This window comes from Punica granatum, chromosome 8 (assembly GCF_007655135.1).
Source record: "Punica granatum isolate Tunisia-2019 chromosome 8, ASM765513v2, whole genome shotgun sequence".
In the NCBI taxonomy this organism is placed as follows: Eukaryota; Viridiplantae; Streptophyta; class Magnoliopsida; order Myrtales; family Lythraceae; genus Punica; species Punica granatum.
Window position 1 is genome coordinate 25,779,706 of NC_045134.1, and position 21,512 is coordinate 25,801,217.

At 39.3% G+C, this 21,512-nt stretch overlaps 1 protein-coding gene across 1 annotated transcript; it reads right to left on the reverse strand.

The window, feature by feature from the left end:
* Window positions 1-12,705: 12,705 nt before the first annotated feature.
* On the reverse strand, window positions 12,706-14,695 carry LOC116187517 (protein STRICTOSIDINE SYNTHASE-LIKE 12-like). Its single transcript, XM_031516260.1, has 3 exons — window positions 14,256-14,695; window positions 13,615-13,887; window positions 12,706-13,409 (listed from the first exon to the last, which is right to left on the reverse strand). The coding sequence occupies exons 1-3, from the start codon at window positions 14,516-14,518 to the stop codon at window positions 12,920-12,922; spliced, it is 1,026 nt and encodes a 341-aa protein (XP_031372120.1). The 5' UTR covers window positions 14,519-14,695; the 3' UTR covers window positions 12,706-12,919.
* Between the last annotated feature and the right edge of the window lie 6,817 nt (window positions 14,696-21,512).

Sequence of the window (21,512 nt, forward strand, 5' to 3'; positions counted from 1 at the left end):
TGGTTAGCCATTTAACTAACTTTCATGGTTGCAGAAAATGGAAGATGAATTACTTGTTATGCAATGGAATAGTTCTTGTTATCAGTCAATAAAGTCTTAATAAATAGAGCGTGCCGGCAGAAGTACATGCGGATCCTCCGAGGAACAGTTTCCCTGGCCCGGTGTACATTGCCTGTTTTATCGTGTTAAGATTGCTCATTAGAATATTAAGGGTGATGATTTTTTTGAAGTAGCCATTATTCTAAGACAGGAAAACCTGACATATGAGAAGTATCTCCTTCTCGGTTGTGACTAAGAGCACACCGTACTCGGGCAACCGTTCTCCAAACTTGTTTTGTAAAGTCACAATTGCAGATGTATAGGAAACAAATGCAAAGAAATTAGACCTGACAGCAGTGTAGGATAATGTCAAATACACTACTCACTATTCTGTCTTGTTCCAAATGATATCCATTAATCCACGTGAATATTTTCATCGATACTGAGCCTGACACACAATTGGAAACCTTGAGAAAAACACAATCTTGGTTTCTTAGCCAATTCAAATGGCGCTATAGCTAATATAAACTGAAGTTCTACTGCCGAGGTTGCGATTGCTTGACAGGCGAAAGGAAGAGTCTGCTGAGCTGAGTCAAGAGTTACAGGACCCTGGAAAGGCAGTCTATTTCAAGTGATCGCTCACGTAAGATTGTCAATGAAGTCCTTCAAAGCTGTGAGCAAAGTTCTGCAAATGAAATGATTCAAGGTACTCTTTTGAAGCCCCCTTTTCCAGTTTTCTCTCATTGGAAAACCATAAAGTGACTAGAGGGTTATTATGAGGATTGTTTTCCTTCCTATTGTTGTCAAATTTCTCGAACTTGACTACGAGCCATCCGTTTAAATTTAATAAATATTCATGACTTGATAGCCTCTGTGCTACTCTCATGTATGGCATCTTTAATGCATTCTGTTACCATGAGAATACATGGAGCCTGCTCTTATTGGTTGCTCCTGGATTAAATGCTCGATTCCTTGTATTGATGCTTGAAATTTGCGAACCAAAGAGCTCATAGTTTTGCTGCTGCATAGATTTGGTAACTTTAGTCTTCACATGTAATTGATTGCTGGAGTTTTCTTCACAATTATTCTTATGAACTGTCTTTTCTTTGTAGAGATTATAAGAAGTGTAGATGAACTTCGATTGAAGATTGGCAATCAGAAGACCCAAAGGATGGAAGAGAAAGGGTTCCAACGCATTAAAGATACGAAAATCAACTATCTAAACAAAGATGTGCCTCTCACAGAGCATGTTAAAGGTAACTCCTGAGGTAAATTCTCTGATTGTCTCCACCTGGTTCGTATAAATTTAGTGTAAATATGTAAATAGTCGGTATTCGAATATGATAGTGATTATCTTTGCAGGACTTTTGTGCTGCCAAGCTGGAAGATCTTCAAAGTTTTCCAAGTTGATGCAAATAGGAAATTTCCTCATTTGTAGGTACTGATATTGTTATGTACAAACCATATCTGCCTTGATTATCGAAGGTAGTTCGTATAACCGTGAAAGTTGGGTTTTCAAAATCCAAGAAACCAAAGACAGGAAGAGGGGGAAAACCAAAATCTGCATTACATCTTATACAAGCACATATGTGTGGCACTCCAATTTATTTTCTGTCTGCCTGCGCTTACTGCAGAAGCTGCCCCACCGCATGAACCACAATTCCGACTAAAACTGGTAAGTATCCAAATTATGCAGCATCGTCCTATGTAAATGTTTGTCATAGGATTTGACATATACCAATAGAAAGACAAGCCAAACATGATTACTGCTTAGTCTGCCATAGATAATTAAAGTATAGAAGGAATATCCTGTCAGAATAGTAAAAATCTGCACCATGATCAGTTTCAGGCGACACATCTGATATATATTCTGTTCCCGTAAACAACCTGTCTTTAAATTCATTCACCCAACTGTGTATTGGAGACAGTGCTCTGCCTCCAATATCAGTTCTAACACTGCCTAACTAACACAGTTCATCATCCAAACCTTACCCCCACTAGAAGTATTTTTTGCTTAAATTATACAGTTGGGCCTTCCTTCAACTTCTTCATGAATCGCGATGCATTGCCTTTCGGGACTCTAACCCGAAATCATCGATTTTACATGTGATCATATACTGCAACAATCATCTCTCGAAGACGGTGTTAGTTGATTTACCACAGCAGAACAATCATCTCTCGGAGTGCTTTAAGCATGTCTGCCGATTTTATTGTTTGGTTGGAGAGGATTTTGTTGTTTTGAGCAAGTGATATTGCATTGCAGTAATACGTGGAAGAACGAACCAATCGATGCTTGTATCCTGTGTACTTTTAAATTAATCATACCTTACATGCTTGGTATTCCAGAACATCGATGTTACTCTGTACATCTAAGAAACTTAATTGACTGCCTCCTTCAGGCAATAATTAAGATATCGAATTTGCTTGATTTTTAAGTCAGGATTGTCGTAAGGTTTGAAACACGACCTCTTAATAGAACATTGTCAACGGATAGCCTGAATGTTTGTTGGACCTATTTGACGTAGTTGCTCCTATCTTTTTTTTTGAATTCATAGGATTACTTACTGAGTTACGGGCAAAGGTTACACGCCAGAAGAGCTACTTAGAACTACAAGCTCGATTTCAAGGTCCTACAAATCAAACAAGCAGAAGTAGAAAGCTCGTGATAATTGATGTAAGAGTACTCATGCATCCTCTTTTTGCCACAATCTTGTGCAGAGGTACCTGTTTATTTTCTGAAACATAGATAGAGATGAGCCCTAATCACATATGATGGTTTTTCTTTTAGCTTTATTCTATCAGTACACACATGATTGTTTCTTAATTGCTGGTTTCAGCCAAAGCAAGTTTGACATTATTTATTCTTTCCGTTTGCTAATCAACCCTAAGAAGCTAGTAGAAGTTTTTCCTTCCCGCAGGTCCGAGCTTAAGTCTCGAAACAGTCGAAATCAGAGGCTGACTTTTCCGACGAACCTTTGGTTTTAAAAACCCAGAAAAAGACTACCATTGAACGCATTAACCTCACTAAGCATCGCACCTGGAGCTCCCACGTCGAACATCACTTTCTCTAAGAGCACACCTCCTTCACTGAAACTTAGACCTACTGGAATTATTGTTGTTAGGGGTGTTGGAGCATTAACATTTATGGCCACCCAAAACTCTCCTCTCACGTTTCTTTTAATATTATTTGGTTGTCCTTCAAGCTGGCCAAAGAGTTGTCTGGTGTTTGCTTTGGGCCTTTGAGCCAGAAGCGTTGAATCGTGTTGGTGACGATCTCTGTGAATAAGATGAAGTTGCCATCCCTGCTCACCTCCACTCCGTTTGGTCCTGCCAGTCTTCTCAGCAAAACTCTTGGTTCTCTGGTTCTGGGGTTATAACTGAGCAACCTCCCAGTCATCTCTCGATTGCTGACAATTTCATTTACTTGGCTGCAAAAAGAAAAACCTTGGACTGTTACAAAATCAGGATGTAGTTATGTACTACAGTAGCCATAGCTTGTACTAAGTTTTTGCAAACCGAATAGGCTGCCAAGAAATTAAAATCACAAGATATAAACAGACTTCTTGAGTATGTTGAGCTCGTATCTGTGAAGAAGGCCACTGCCAAAGCCTGATCAATGTCCAGGCCATTGAGGAACCGAAATAAAACACCTGCAGCAGAGACAGCCACCATGGTGGGGTTCCTTCCGTCAGGTTCCATGACCACAAGTCCCAAAGCTGAATCAGCTACAAAGAGTTGCCCTGTCCATTGATAAAATGCTAAGCCTAGTGGGCGGCTGCATATAGGTTCGAGGTAGGATTCATCTAAGCCATTACAGACAATTTCGATCCTGGCAAATCGGAGATCCCAAGTTATCATGGTAAGATATATTAAAATATATATCGTCAAATGTATCATAGGTAAATTTACATAAGAAGTTCTGTATTGGTGCAAAGAAGTTTAGGAAGCTGTCACACTGCAGGGCACAAGGTCCCTCCTGAATGTGCATATATGTGACAGCATAGTAGATTCCCTTAGATGTGAGGTGACGGCAAATTACACAAAGCTAGTCCTGCCATTGACGTTTTCAAAGATTTTGCCATCCTCGGTTCCGGTGAAAGGTCCTCTGCCTGCCTTGTCAAAAGCTGTGGACTCAGGTTGGGCAGCATTGGACGGAAGTTGGAGTCGAGTCACAGCCACGGTACACTGAAGAAGGCTGATGGAACCGATTGGAAGTCCTAGGAAATGGATGACCAGTAGTGAAACAAGAACTCCAGGATGCATGGTTCGTACTTGATCTATAGAACTAGGTGTTATATGTGTGAGCTGGTACTTGTAGAGCAGTAGGGGGACTGATGGATTGCAAAGATTCAATAGCTTGTGTTTGGCCTGCAATGATTGCCTATTTTGAGGGCTGTAACTTTCATCCTGTTTCAGCTGAGTTTCCGTCAGTTCTTCAAGCCGCCGCAGAGCACCTTTGTCCTCAATACCAGGCAGTTGTTAAGGCAACGCATGCAGAGTGTGCATACATCATAATGAATTTCATTTCAGGTGCTCCAAGAATCATACAATGCCTGGAGCAATTATGTCAATTATTATGTGCCTCTACCCTTGATCTCACGGTGCAATAATGTGACACGCAAAAATGTACTTTCATGCACACACAAGTAAATCGCTTAACCAAGTGGCTGTGTAATATCCAATAAAAATGCATGTAAGTGGTAAACATGGTCCACATTGATCTCACTAATTCTCATTGATATGCATTTTGATTGATCGTTACTTATTCACTCATTGAATATTTAGTTCTTGCTTATAGTGCTCTCCGGTCTTTCGCGCTCGACAAATCCTCTTACATCAGCTCCAAACCTCGCCCGCCCGCACCCACACCCTCGATCTTGTATCACTTTGTGAATAGCATCTTCTTGTCTGGTTTGGTGTGTGTTGAGATTAGCTACGTAAGGCTTCATTTATATTATATAGGCGAAGAGATGCGGAGGAGGAACCAATCTTATTGACTTCTTGCATGGATGCATTTAATGCATTCATGCTGTAGGACTATATTATTTTATTTAAACATTTTAATCATTTTAAGTTGTTTTCTAAGTAAAGTGTGTCCGCTTAATTTCTGGAGCATCCTAAGTGCACTTGAAGGATATCCCAAAAATTATCTTATTATTTGGTAAGAAAACTTACTATTTAAAAGGAGTTGAGAAAGGTACACATCGCGGTTCTATGATCTTTCTTTTTTGTTGTTGATGATGAACTTTCCTATGGAAGAAGTGAAACGGCTATATGCTGTTTATTATTGACTCTGTCATCCCTTACATGCTCCATGTTCAGATTATCGAAGGTCCTCCGCATGTCTCAACATTTAATTGGCGGACTGTATTAAGCAAATTGAGAGGTCAAGCTATAACTGGATTTAACTAAGGAATATTGTAATATTTTAATACTACACCATCTCTTATTGGCGCGCAGTCGATCGATAGGCGGAATATTTATACAACTATCCCGTGTAGTTACTTCATCGTTTCTCTTGAATCCTTAGGTTATATGTATTACTTTCTGATCTGATGTCAAGGATTCCAAGCCAGAAGTGCCACTTAAGTCTACAAGCTCGATTTGAAACCTCAACTCAAATGAGCTAGAAGAAGAAAGGCCATGATAAATGAGGTAAGAGCCATATATCTTTGCTTTGCCGCATCACCGTCCATGGCTATTTATTTTCTGTCTGAATATGGATAAAGATGAGCTTGAAAAATGGTTTTTTTTCTTACGTTATGCCATCAGGGCGCAGATGACTGTTTCTTGCTTTGCCGGTTTCCGCCAGAGCAATTTGAAACTTATTTATTTTATTTTATTGCTAGTAGTCCTTTCCCACAAATCTGAGCTCAAGTCGTCCTGAGACAATTGAACTCACAGGCTGACCCTTCCGACGAACCTTTCATTTAGTAAACCCAGATAAACCTTACCCTTGCACTCATTATCGCACCTGGAGGTCCAATGTCAAATGTCACATTCGGCAGAAGCACACCTTCTTCGCTGAACCTTAGACCTACGGGAACTGGTGTCGATGACGAAGCATTAACAGTGGTGGCCACCCAGAACTCTCCTCTCGCGTTTCTTTTAATGTTATCTGGTTGTCCTTCGACTCGGGCAACAAGTTCCTTGGTGTTGACTTTGGGGCCTTTGAGCCAGAATTATTGAATCGTCATGGTGACGATTTCTGTGAAGAAGAGGAAGCTGCCGCCCCGGCTCACCGCCACTCCATTCGGTCCTGCCAGTCCTCTCAGCAGGACTTTCAATTCTTTGGTTCTGGGGTTATAACTTAATAACCTTCCTGTCATGTCTCTGGTGAGGACAACTGCATTTGCTTGGCTGCAAATGATAAACCAGTGGACTGTTACAAAAATGATTAGCCAGTACGTAGTGATTTACTATGTATTGTGCTTTTGCTTATTCCGGACTACCCTATAGGGCCTCAAGGTCATTGGCCAATTTAATCTTCTCGGTTGAGTCCTAAGAAGTGACCTTTCCCTGGGAAGTGAATTGCCTCTGTTCAGTGCATACTCAGTATCCTCGACTGCATTGAGGCCTTGTTTACCCGAATAGAATTTCAAAATACTAAATCATCTAAACATGCAGCCTAATAGGCTGACAAGAAATTAAGTTTAGAAGTAAACTTACCTCCTTGGGAATATTGAGCTCGTGTCTGCGAAGAAAACCACTTCTGAATTCTGATCTATGTCTAGGCCATTGAGGAACGTGAATCGAACACCTTCCGCAGAGGAAGCCACCAGGTTCGGATTCCTGCCATCAAGTCCCACGACTACAAGTCCAAAGGATGAAACAGCTATAAAGAGTTCCCCTGTCCGTAGGTTGAATGCTAAGCCAAGCGGTCAGCCACATACAGGTTCGAGGGAGGGGTTGTCTGAGCCATTGCAGATGATTTTGGGCCTAGCAAATAGGTGATCGTAATTATCGGAGTAAAATTTACACATAATATGTGTACAAAACTGTTTATTGGTGCAAAATTTTTGAACAACTTCATGGTGCGCCAACTCCCAACAAGCCCAGAGGATTGTAAATGCTTCTGAACGATACATATATATGATGAGATATATTATATTTGCGATATTACGTTGAAGCATAAGAGGGGTCCTCTTGAATGTGCGTATTTGAAAGTATATATAGCTTCGTACCTGAAACATGAGGTGACGACAAATTCCACAAAGCCTACACTGCCATTGACATATTCAAGAATTCTACCATCTGAAATTCCCGTGAAAGGTGTTAAGAACCTTAACTCTCACTCTCACAGGTAACTCTCTTACTCTCAAGTATAAGTTTGCTTCACACACTCAAATGCACTCATAAATCTGTGGTCTCTTATGCATACCAGAATTCTGCCGATTTTGGTTTCTGCAGTAACACAGATCAATATACTGCAAGAGAGAGAGAGAAAAGAAAAGATGAACACAGCACTTTCATTCATAAACTGAACAACCACACATACACTATCTGATATTCTCCATACATATAAAGATAACACAACTGCTAGTAGAGTTACATTTAAAATTCAAAACACAACATCCACTTAACTGTCTACAAGAGACCAACTGACTTCCAATAACCAACTTATAGACAACATAACTGACAGAAAGAAAAATACAGACATACATTAACATGGATCAGTGAGTGATCCATCCTTCCAACAAAAGGTCCTCTGCCTGCCTGGTTGAAGGCTAAGGCCTCAGGGCCGATGGCTTTGGGTGGAAGTTGGAGCCGAGTCACAGGTGCGACACCCTGAAGTTGGCCTGTGGAACCAATTGGAAGTCCCAGGAGCTGAATGACCAAGAAGGAGATGAGAATGACGGTGTTGGATAAATTTTTAAATAAAATGGGTCTAATTCGGACTCGAGCTCATATGCAACCCAAAAACTTAAGTCAATGGGTTACTGGGCCTTTGTCTTTTATAAACTTTTTTCATATTTTTCTTTCAACCGGTGTGGGACATTTTGTCCTCTCACACTCCTCATTTTTCTCCAACATCCCGCCCTCACATAGTATCGTGTATGACCTTAATCAATCGACGGGACCACACGACTTAATCACACCCGCCCTCACTTCAATGTCCCGACATCGGACACAACAGGTGCCTGCTCGAGGCACACGTTACGCTTACACTCGAGCCTACGGGTCACACGGACCCGCGCATACATGCGCGTTATGCGCACCTCACGGCACGAAGCCGCCCTACACACCCAGGATTATAACCATGAGCTCTGATAACAGTCTGATAAATTTTTAAATAAAATGGGCCTAATTCGGACTCGAGCCCATATGCAACCCAAAAACTTAAGTCAATGGATTACTGATGCTTTTATCTTTTATAAAATTTTCATATATTTTCCTTTCAACCGGTGTGGGACATTTTGTCCTCTCACACTCCCCATTTTTCTCCAACAGATGGGATCCATGGTTCCTACTTCCTTGTGTTATACTTCAAGGTATTATATTGGAACGAGAAGGCGTTGAATGAGCTGGTATTTATAGGGCAAAAGTGGAAGGGCTGGCTGATGCGGTTTGAAGATTTTACGATTTATACAAAAATGTTTTGGTTGTCTTTTCCTAGAGGCAATTGCTCGTGGTTGGCCTGCCTAAAAGGATTCCCTCTAGTGGGCAAAGTCTATATACTTGACTGTTTTCTCACTATAGCGGGCAAAAGTGGAATTCATTCTAGTTATCTAGCCAGCAATATTTGGACTTTCAGTCCCATAGAGATTCTCAATTAAGTTCTTGGATTTTTATCTGAGTTACCTCCCCATCTGATCTCTCTGGTTTGCTCATTAGTGGCCGAAATGGGCTGCATTTAAACACAGTTTTGACCTTTTAAGCGGGGCTCGTAATGTGGTCCATAATAACGCTCTAGGAAGTAATATTGCGCTAGAAGAAGGAAACTTGTTTGGTTTTGTCTAATATTCCACACATAGGCAATATAGAGATCACTTGTTTCGAGGCTGAAAATTTATTGTATTGATCTGCGGCAGTTGATTTTGATCAGTGAATTATATGAGCCGCCTTAAAGCACCTTGGTCCTAAACACAATGTATAGAGTGTGATATTCAGATCTCTGTGTTTTCTTATTCGCACTCTGCCTACTTATTAATGATAAACTTTTTCGAGAAAGTTTGTATTTTAAGCACGAATCTTGATTATATTGCGAGTCTAGTGAGGGGTTCTGCGGATTTAACCCAGTATTCATCCCTCACTCATGCTTTATTTTCTGATTATCAAGGTACTCTATATGTTTCGGGAAACTAATTGATTGTCTGCATATGGCAAATATAGTTATCAAGGGACACTTCCTCTTAATGCCATAGAGCCAGATGGATAGGCTGAATATTCATACAACTATACGGTATTATTTACTCCATCTCTTTTGTTGAATGAACAGGATACATATATGTACTGAACTGATGAAGCCAAGATTTCACAGCCAGAAGAGCTACTCAAGTCTACAAGCTCTTTGACCATAAAATCAGATGAGCAGAAGAAGAAAACCCGTGATAAAATGACGTAAGAGCCATGCTTTTATCCTTAACTTTGCCACATTGTTGTGCAGGGATATCTATTTACTGTCTGAGGTCTGGATTATGTGCCTCTTGAACGTGCATATATATATATATATGACAGAGTACATCTAATTCCTCAAAGCCATCACTGCTGCTGACATATGCAAGGATTCTACCATCTGAAAATCCTGTTAAGGGTCTTTCCTGCCTGGTTCAAGGCAAAGCCTCGGGTCCTACAGCATGGATCCAAAGTCAGGGGCACGAAAATGTGAAGCTGGCCAATGGAACCAATTGGAAGTTCTAGGAAGCAGATTGTCAAGAATGAAATGAGAATCACGGGATGCCCCTTTCCGATTTCCTTCTGTTACACAATTGGTAGAATGTTTGTTCTATGTGATACTGTAATGGTTTTTATGATGTCTACAAAGGTTATGGTGGCCTCTTCCTAATGGCATATATAATAGCTTGTTTTTGGCCTGCCTAGAAAGGTTGCCGTTAGTGGGCAAGGTCTATAGTCCTTTCTACTTTCTAAGGTCAAATCCTTTGGCTAACCGTGTGTTCGGTACGTCCCTCTCCTTCCACATCCCTCCCTCCCAAACACGTTAACCGTTAAATGTCTGGGGGATAGAAATATAGATGATTCGGATATTTAAGTTGGTCTTTTGTAGGCATAACTAACCTACAAAATAGCTGAATTTCTTTGCCTGTCAACTAGTTGGAGCTCGGCCAGCTATCCTTCCTGTAACCTAAAAAATAAAAGAAGAAAAAGAAATTATAGCATTTCCAGAGCTTGCTCAACGCCAATGTCGGGTTGATAAGAATAATGAAAGAGTGATTTAACCCGATAGTATTTGATTCCAAATCAATGCTTGTATTGTATCCTCTCTATTATCAACTTAATTATCCCGCACATTGCTTCATATTCAGATTATCTAGGTCCTCTGTATGTTTCAGACACCTAATTAGCTGCCTGCATTAGGCAATTTGACATGTCAAGTTAGCTGGATTTAGCTAAGGAATGTTGTAATATTCGAACACTGCACCACCTCTTATTGGTGTACACAGTCATTGGATAGGCTGAATTTGTATGCAACAATCCGGCATTTTACTTCATATTTTCTGCTGAATGCATAGGTTATATCATATATGCATTAGCTACTAAGTGAGGTCCAAGCATTTCAAGCCGGAAGAGCCCTTTAAGTCTACGAGCTCTATTTGAACCATCAACTATCAGATGAGCAGAGGAAGAAAGGCCATGATAATTGAGGTAAGGGCAATATGACTTTATTTTGCCACATTACTCTGCACTGATAGCTCGAAACACGCTTTTTTTGTACTTTAGTACATTCATACACCAAAGTAAAAGATAAACGAAAGTAAAGCTATGAATAAGCAAATCGGGTGCCTGCATCTATCAAATTGAGAGGTCAAGCAAGCTAGCTGGATTTAACTAAGGGATGTTGTAATATTTTTTACTACACTATCTCTCGTATTATTGGCACACAGTAGGTTGATAGGCTGAATATATATATTTGTACAACGATGCCGTGCAGTTAGTAGTTACTTGATCTTCTCTAATGAGGAGAAGAAAGGCCATGACAATGAGGTGTCATAAATAAGAACCATATATCTTAATTTGTTAGGCCACATTATTGTACATGGCTAACTATTTGTTCTCTTAAATAATATGGAAAAAGATGAGCTGAAAAAATGCTAACATGCTATATTCTTATTTATTCCATCACAACACAGCAGATGATTGTCTTTTAATCTCCGTTTTCCGCCAAAGCAATTTGAAACTTAATCTTAAACTCCGTTGCTAGTCAACCCTTTCCCTCAAATCTGAGCTCAAGTCCTCTCAAGACAATCGGACTCAGAGGTAGAGGGTTCTACCGAACCTTTGGTTTAGAAAACCCAGATAAAGAGTACCATCGAACCCATTAACCTCAGCAAATGTCACATTCTGCAGAAACAAGGATCCTACCATCTGAGATTCCCGTAAAGGGTCCTCTGCTTGCCTGGTTGAAGGCTAAGGCCTCAGGTCCAATGGCATTTGCTGGAAGCGGTAGCTGAGTCACTGGCATGGATCTTTGAGGGTTGGCTGACGGAACCAGTTGGAAGTCCTAGAAAGTGGATGACCAAGAATGAAAGGAGGATCATGGGATGCAAGGTTCCTACTTCCTTGTGTTGGTAAAATGGTTGTTCGGTGCGGTGTAAAGGTTTTTAAGATGTCTACAGAGGTTATGTGGTCTCCTCCTACATATGGGCAAGAGCTTGAGTTTGGTCTGCCTAGAAAGGTCACATAAATTAGTGGGCAAGGTCTATGTATTTGCTACTGACTGAGGTCGAGCATTTCAAGCCAGAAGAGCCTTTTTAAGTCTACAAGCTCGATTTGAACCATCAACCCAGATGAGTAGAGCATGGAATTTGCGCTGAATCTTTATACAATATTCTGGCCGTGGCTGGTTTTAGTTACGCCGTCTTTATTCTTTGGACGAAGAGAATATATCCTTAATTTTCCACATTATCCTGCATGAATATATGTTTATCGTCTCAAACATGGATGTTGACGAGCCAAACATGACTCTTTTTTCTTACTTTATTCCCAAACATGATATTTTGTTCTGTTGGAACGCACGCACGACGCAATTATTTCATAATTGCTTTGGCAAAGCAATTTGAAAATTATATATGTTATCCTTAGAAGTTATCGGCCTCTCCAAGGGATGTTTGGGTTGTACAACACATATAAAGCTTATCATCGGGCTCACTAACATCATTAAGTAACAGACTAGGAGTTAATTTGATGTCACATGTCACATGTCACATTCTGCTGGAGCACACCTTCTCACTGAGCTTCAGCCCTGCCGGAGCTACGGTTAATAGGACAGCATTAACAGTAGTGGCCTCCCAAACATCTCCTCTCACAATTATTCTAATGTCATCGGATAGTCCTTCGACTTGATTTGCAGTTGGCATCCTGATTCGCAGATCTACGAAGAATCAATTCTATTTTCGCGGAACTCAAATTGCGGAGATCCATCTGAATGTCAATTAAAATGAGCTGGATAATCCATGGGCTTTCTGAAACGGATCTGTTCAGATATTCAACAAGCACTTCTGCATTATCACTTTGTATAACAGCATAGATATCTGCTTATTATTGTCTCAAGTATGGATAATAACGAGCCCAAAAGCAATAATTTTCTTTACTTTATTCCCATACATGATACTTTGTTCTAATTACTTTATTCCATCAGTACACACATGATTATTTCATAATTGCTTCGCTGAAGCAATTCGAAGATTATGGTTTTTGCCTCTTAGAAGCTATTAGAGATATTGGCCCTTCCAAGGAACGTTTGGGTTGTAAGACCCAGATAAAACTTACCTTCGAATGTATTGACATCACTAAGTAACAGAGAAGAACCAAATTTGATGTCAAATGTCGTATTCTGCTGGAGCACACCTTCTTCACTGAACTTTAGGCCTACCGGAACTGCAGTTGGTAGGAGAGCATTAACAGTAGTGGCCACCCAAACCTCTCCTCTCGCATTTATTCTAATGTTATCTGGTAGTCCTTCGACTTGGGCAAAAAGTTCTGTTGTGTTGGCTTTGGGGCCTGTGACCCAGAAACGTCGGATCGTGTTGGTGACCATCTCTGTGAAGAGGAGGAAGCTCCCATCCCTGCTCACTGCCACTCCATTAGGTCCAGCCAGTCCTGTTAGCAGAACTCTCGATTCGTTGGTTCTGGGGTTATAACTTAGCAACCTCCCTGTCTTGTCTCTAGTAAGAAGAACCTTAATTATATCGCTGCAAATGAACCACCAAATAGATGGTTAGAGGATCACAGCCAATACATAATCATCTCGATCGAGTCCTAGGCAGTGACCTTTTGCTTTTTAATGCTTTAGTCCCTGATTCTGCGCCGACCACTGCTTTGTAAGAAATTACAGTCACCTCGGTGTGCAACGATATACGCGGGGCAAGAAATTACAATCAGAAGAAGGAAACTGACCTCAATGTGAATTTGGAGCTAGTGTCGGTGAAGTAAACCACTTCCGAGTCCTGATCAATGTCCACACCATTGAGGAACTTAAATCCAACACCTCCGGCAGAGGTAACCAGCAAGGTCCCGTTCCCACCATCAGGGCTCACAACTGCAAGTCCCAAAGCTGTATCGACTACAAAGAGCTGCCCTGTCCTGTGGTTGAATGCTAAGCCGAGCGGTCGGCCACATATAGGTTGGAGTATGGGGTTCGTTATTGAGCCATTACAAATGATTTTGGGCCTAACGATATAGCCAATTGTCAGAAAAGAGATTTATCTGGTCGCAAACATCATATGTACGCATTCATTAATTAAGAGCTGTTTATTGGTGGGAAAGATCGGTTTTGTCGACCCAGCCAACTTCCTACAAACGAAGTCTCTGTCTTGGTCCACTATGCTGGCAACCTCATATGTGTGCGCAGCGGCAGATTCCGGCCACTCCAACTACCTGGGTGAGTTCTGTGATCATGTGTATTAATTTATCTTATGTTTAATGTATCTCCTTGAGTTCGGATATATATCGCTCCTTTACATTCATGAAACACGTTTGGATATATTTCCATTTACATAGCCAACATTGCTGGCTATGACAAGAGAATAACTGGTTACCGTTTAGGTGAGGCGATGGCAAATTCCACGTAGCCCACACTGCTGTTGACGTATTCGAGGATTCTGCCGTCTGAGATTCCCGTGAAAGGTCCTCTGCCTGCCTGATTAAAGGCTGTGGTGTCAGGGAAGGAAGCTCCGAGTGGAAGCTGGAGCCGAGTCACGGGCACGGCACCACCCTGAGGTTGGCCGATGGAACCAATTGGAAGCCATAGCAACTGTACGACCAAGAAGGAAACAAGAAATATGGGGTGCATATTTCCCATTTTGCAGTGTTATGAAACTAGCTATTACGTTGGATCGAGAAGGCAGTGTTATCTGGCATTTATAGGGAGTAAGTGTGAGAGTGACGGATAACTTTGGAAGGATTGATTTTTCGACGCGGGCTGAGGTATTAAAGATATCTAGGGATAGCCTGTGGTTGGGCTGCCTAATTAAGTTCCCCTACCTCCTTAACAATTAACTCTTTTCTTTTCCCCTTAATGAGCTGATTTGTTTCCTGCATAAGCAAAAACTGTTGATTGTCTGGTAGATGTCTGTCAAGTTGTACTCTCCTAGGCATGACCGAGAGTGTCATCGGCGGAAGTTCCTCATTGTCAACCATTGGAGCCTGGTAAGTGTCCTCGGGTGTACCTCAGAGGGCAAAAATTTGATGCCATCCTTGCCATAGAAGGTTTGCTGGAATTTCGAGTTCTCTTCCGTATAATAACCCTTCCGTAGATCATGACGATGGCTTATGCTGGAATTTGTACCTCAGTTGATCGGCTTGATGACGATGGCTGCCCAAGATCATGCATCGGCAGACCTCGTAATGCACGGAAATTGCTTGGTTGGCCAGTGATTCATCAGGTTTAGTGGGCCCTAATTTACAAATCTTGTACGCCTTATGCCCACGATAATAGATTTGAGTCTTCTTGGTGATCGGAATACAGAACACAAAGTGACAGCTACTAATTTTACCGACAAATTCCTTTAAGACTTTTTTATAACGGTCGAGATCTGACCTTCGCTATATGATTACTGGGACCTTTCGCGTCATGTCCAGCTTCTTAGAAATACGCACTTCTAGTGGGTTCTTGTTAGGCCCTCGACGCCAGGTTGATAGATTTTTATGACCGCTGATGGTTAACTTTAGACTTTAGTGATGGTCGGCATTGGCCTTGCCAAGAATCATGGGACACATTTCTTACCCTGTGATTATGAGCCAAGCCCTACGATATGGGTAAACCAAACCAGGCCGCACTCACGGGTCCAACCGACCATCGCCCAACTGATAGATGCACTACGGTTATCATAGTCCAATCGATTCTATGACCTGCAGCAGCAATGTTGAAACTCGAGGCTATTATAACACAATTCGAACAAATTCCTGCTGTAAAAACAAAATCTGACTCCCAACTCCGGAAGGGACTTTTGCTTTGGCACGGCTCGTATCCCATACTCTGGATATAGCTGGAAACATACTTGCTCTAAAGGCATCTCAATCCGAAAAAAAGGGCGAGAAAGAAGAAAAGCCTAATTGTTGACCTGCAATGGTGTGATATTATACAATGTAAACCATTAACTGAGGCACTCAGTGGCTGCATTTACATATTTCTCTTCATAAACAGAGTGATGAAGAATTTTCACTTACTTGAGCCAGATGGTAAAAATATGAAATCCCGACTTTATCTGCAAGATTAAGGGGGAGCAAAAAGGCACTTTGAGGACAACGAATCGATGGATAGAAATAGGATATCTTTTATCTGCATCCCCACATGCAGTGAGGAGAGAATAGTAGCAAAAGCAGTCCATCAAACAATGCAGAGAAGTTGAAATTGTACCGGTTTAAGAATCCTATAGAAAAGTGTCGATGTTCAGTTCCGAGAATGTGCATGGATCGGGAACTTCTAACTTTTTCAAGACCTGATGAAATGTTGAACAGCCATTCAGGGCAATATGAACAAGCACTCGATCAATTCAATATCTAAGCTTTAAGAGTATTGAGCAGTATCCCAAGATATATCAAGCGAGAGATGAGCTAAGAAATTGGATTACCTCAGGATGAACAATGCCAAATATATGCTATCACAAAAGTTCCTCAAAATTAAGGACCATGGGAAAGTTCAGTACCTCAAGTCCTTACATGCTTGGTATATTCCTGTGAAATCCTGCATTTCAAATCAGTCTTTCCAAGTTGTGAATTAATATTTTAGCAATTATTATGGAATTAATCCATTGGAGTTAAGAATTTATTCGGTCTAGAGAATTTTTGGTTTTAAGGACTTCTTTTGTTTAATTACATATAGATAATTGTGGATTTTTCCACTCAAATTAAATTTCATAAAGGGGTAGATTGTAACATCTCGACTTTCATTCGGTTTACGCATTCATATAAATTTAATTGGATTTTTATTGTGCTTCGACTAGTAATAATAAGCATAATATGGACTTTCATGATATAGCCCGTTTAACTGTTGCTGATTAGTCTGTCCTAGCTCATATAGCAGAGGAAATATCGAAATAATAATAATAATAACAATAATGATGATGATGATGATGAAGAAGAAGAAGAAGAAAAGAGCTTTCCTACTCATTTTGCATTTCTCCATCAACTTATCAGCTCTGAAGTTTTCCTCCTAATCTCAGAATCAAAACTAATACGTCAGTGAACATGCAAACTAATACACGGACGTTGCAACAATTAAATGGACCTAAAACAGCTAATAAAAAATTAGGGAAAAAAAAAAGTATCTCATCCAGGGGGGATAAAATTTATACTAGAAGGTGGCAAGGCCTGCATAAATGAACATCTAAGTTAGTTAATGAGAAGACAGCAGGACTCAAGGACTCAAGTCATTTCACTCTAGGATGCATTTTCTTTCTGAAGAGGGAACCATATAACACAATTAAGCACCCCAAAGGTACCGCCTTTTCGAAGATTTAACTTATAATTTACACCCGAAAAATACTTTCCGGAATCACAGTTAAAACACTTATTCTATATTACATAAAGAGACATCAGAAATCTGACAAACTTTCTCCGGACCCATTCTTTTATTGAACTCCAAATTTGTTAAGCCTCATATAAATGGAGAAAAGCAAAAGTTATCTCCATCAAAGTCAAGTCGATTTATCCAAATATATTTCAAGCTAATAAATATTTCTTTTAAGTGCTTCAGCCTGATCCAAAGAAGCTGAGGGTTCAATTAGCATCATACCCAGGCATTTTAATGAAGAGCATACCTCGTATGTGAAAGGGCCCTCTAGCGTATCCAAGTCATGAGTCCCAATTGACACAAGCGTTCTCCGTCTAAAACATGAAGACATCGTCAACAATAACTCAAATAATAATGAGAATCATAATTTGTTAATTCAAAGGGGGAAAAAAAAAAGCATATAAGAAAACACAACAATTAGAGGTCAATTTAAGACTAGAGTTACCTGCAGAGATTCTGACGGAGCTTCTCCTGAAGATCAACGAAACTGTCGTAATTTGCTTGATCAAAAGTTATGCCCCTCAAAACAGCACAAACGATATGTGGACGAATCTGTGATGTCTGTAGGAGGAAAAGCCAAATGTCCATGAGGTGACAAGCGAGCATTTGTCAAGGCAGACACAACAAGGCATGAAGTCGAAGTCGGGTAACTCTGGTTGCACATGCATTTAAGCAGTGATTTCTTGGAAATTCTAGCCAAGGTAGAACTTGGTGCATCCTCCTGGTTATTATACTCGGAGGGCCCAAGCAATCCCTTCGAGGCAAAGCAGATCATATCTGTTCATAGATTAAAAGGCACTTCCATTAATTAAGAATGTCTTCTTCAACAGCTGAACAAAGTGAAAGCCCCTTGATAATTATATGACAACGAACTAGCTCATAGACCTCCTGTAGTTTCAGACCAAACCAATTACTGAACCTGGGACGAACATGAGTTCAATTGTCAAAACTGATCGAATCAGAGACAGTAAGATACATGCAAAGCTCAGGTGCATATGCAACAATTCACAACCTCAAGTGTAATCCTTCTCACTACTAATATAAAAATTCAGATAACATTAATCAATATACGAGCGGAAGAAGTATTGGCAGACAGAAAAAGAAGTTCTAGGTACTGATCAGCAGGGACTTCGATTTTGTAGATTTTTTCCTCGTCAGCATCCGGTTTTTCTTCCTTGTTGGCGTCCTGATTTTCTTCCTCGTTGCCGTCCTGTTCTTCTTACTCGTCAGAATCCACTCTTTCTTCCTTGTCGGAGTCCGGTCTTTCTTCCTTGTTGACATCAGGTTTTTCTTCCAGGTGCTTCTTCTTCATCATCATCTCCTTCTTCGTCGTCTGACAGGCCAGAGAATTCGCAACTTCTCAGCTCAAACAATCCAAATCCTCCATCATCAGCGAGCCAAATCGACATGCACAAAACTAGACAGCACCCAAAGACTCACTCACCTCAGCGACCAGCTCGATCCCGAACCTGAAGCACAATTCCTCGGACTCCTCTTGCTCTGCCACGATTCAGCGAAACAATGATCAGAAAGCACGAAATGAGGAACCGGTAAAGGAAACTGGAACCAGGTCAGGGGCCGAGCAGGCTCACCGTACTTTCTTCCCAGAGCGTCAAAGGGGCAGTCCCGCCCCATGTACACCGTCGGCATCTTCCGCGAGGAGATTCAGCTGTGCGGTGTGAGGCAGGCGGAGGTCGCTGGGTGGGCATCAAGTCGGATTGGCGGGGCGGGTGGCGGTGGCAGAGAGACGGAGAGCGAGCAGGCGTGGTAAAGCGTTGTCTATGAACCGACCGAGAGCGGGAAGAAGAAGCCTAGAAGTTCGAAGTAGCAGCCTAGTCTAGTAAATATTTATATGGGGCAGGCGCGGGAAGGCGTCCGGGGAAAAAAGAAATATGAGCTTCAATGATGGAACGTTATCCATATTATATCAAAGGATACTTAGAATCAGTGTTATCAGAACCGGACCGGATGATGAACCGGAAGGGGTACGGGGTCATGGGTTTATGGGTCCAACTGGGGGTTCGATGGGTCGGACCGCTCATTTATTTAAAATAAAATAAATATTCATATTATTAAAAAAATTATGATAATTAAGATAAAAGTATGATGATTTTAAAGAAATATAACAATAGTATAAGAAAGTATCTATATTTAATATTTCTTACTTCAAAATAAATATTTTATTTTAATAAGTACTTAAAAGTAGAGTTAAAAGAACAAAAAAGTGGTGGTGGCTTGGTTGGTAGTATGCTAATATGAAAAGTAAGAGGTCATGAGTTCAAATCTTTAGACAACCAACCAATTTTTTCATTAAATAGGAAACTCATAAAAACCCATAGAACCGGCCGGTTTAATAAAATTTTGCTTAAAACCGGCCGGTTCAATGGTGCCGGTTCCCGGTCCGACCGGTCGAACCGGCCGGTCCGGTCCGGTTCTGATAACAATACTTAGAATATTTTCTTTTTTTCTTAAATTTTTAATAAATTAATTTTTCAAAAGAACCTTTAAAATATGGTATGATAAAATCCGATTCTTTGTTTATTGAGGAATATTTTTTATGAGATATCTTATCGACCTAACGGATTATTTTTGAAATTTAGAATATTTTATTATTATCTATATAATAAAATATTTGATATTGTTGAACTTTCTGTTTAAGATGAAAATTAATATCTAATTACAATAATATTAGTATTAAAAAAGTATATTTTACTATAGGTTTATATATAAGGTAAATGTAATATATTTCTTCAGATAATATATAGTTGTGGGATTTTTATAGGCTAATTTTTTAATTTTAAAATTGAATGAATATTTTTTATTAGATATTGATATAATAGATACTTTTTGAAAAAATTTAGAAGATTTTATAGTCTACTTAATATATACTTTTTGATTATCTTGAATTTTTTTATTTAAGATAAAAGTAAAATCTAATCAAATCGATATAAACTAGGTGATAATCCGTGCATTGCGCAAGAAATATTTTTAATTTTTTAATCATAGGTAATATTAAAATTAAGTACATTATGAATTTTTATTCAAGAAATATATATTGTGGATTAAAATTATCACTTAAAAGTTAAATGAGTTTAGTAAAAAATTATATTTCATCAAGGACAAAATTTTAATATCCTAAATATATTGTGAAAAAAGGAGTAATGTGCCTGTTTTTTCAAGTATAAGAAAATACAAATCTAAAATAATTGTTCTAGGAAAGCAAGTAACTGGAAAATGTACCTATTTAAAAATATAATTTTTTTCTCTATGACAATGACCATAATTATAAATTATAATATAATGATTTTTTATTATCAGTATTTTGTTCAGCTCAATTTTTGATAGCTCACCTAATCGCAATTATCATCTTAACAAAATCTATATCTCGCATGACAATCACAACTCTTCAATAGAATAAAATATTCTTCATACCAAAAAGGCAAAAATACAATAAAAGTAAGATAACTACCTAAATGCTCAATAAATAGGCAGTGCCCAACTCATAACGATTGAAGATATTGCAATAACATAAAATAACAACTAAATCCTAATGCCGTGGAGTGACTCTATGAATAAATTTATGAAAATAAAGAAAAACTCAATGAATGTGAAAAAAAAAGAGTACGACCAATGAAAGAAATAGTATTTTAGCTCCGATCAATGTAATTATCCATGAAATAATGAATATGTTTATGAACCTCGTTGAAACTTGAAAACAAAAAAAAAAACCTATCTTCAGGTCTGCAAGAGCAGAAAAAATATGTTTTCAAGTTTGATTTTTAGTGCTAGACGACCAAATATATATACATAATTATTTTCTTAATAGCTATTTAAAAATTTTCCAATTTATTAAAACATTGGACTATAATTATAGTTAGGTAATATTACGATATATCTAAAAGATGGACTATATTTCATTACGTATTTTAGATGCCCTTATTAGACTATATTCCACTAATATGCCCTTATCGAAAATATATTCCGTTGTATACTCCACTCTCCCGAATTGGGGATATAATATATAGATTATACTTTGTGTGTATATATATATATTGAAAGATTAAGATTATTGAGATTAATAATCTAATTTCCATTTAATAATCTTTTAATTTTCATAAAAGATTACTAAAATTTCTTTTTTTCATAACTCGTGCGGTAGCTATACACATATATATACATATGGCACAATATAAGCGGCAATATAAACAAACAATATTATATAAACGGATTCAGCAAAAAATATTATATAAACGGATATTTGATTGTGATTAATATTATAGGA

Coding starts and splice junctions, on each gene's coding strand:
- LOC116187517 (XM_031516260.1), bottom strand. CDS start 14,518: ATGGGAAATATGCACCCCATATTTCTTGTTTCCTTCTTGGTCGTACAG. Junction 13,888..14,255: donor GCCATCGCCTCACCTAAACG/GTAACCAGTTAT, acceptor CTATATCGTTAG/GCCCAAAATCATTTGTAATG. Junction 13,410..13,614: donor AGCTCCAAATTCACATTGAG/GTCAGTTTCCTT, acceptor GTTCATTTGCAG/CGATATAATTAAGGTTCTTC.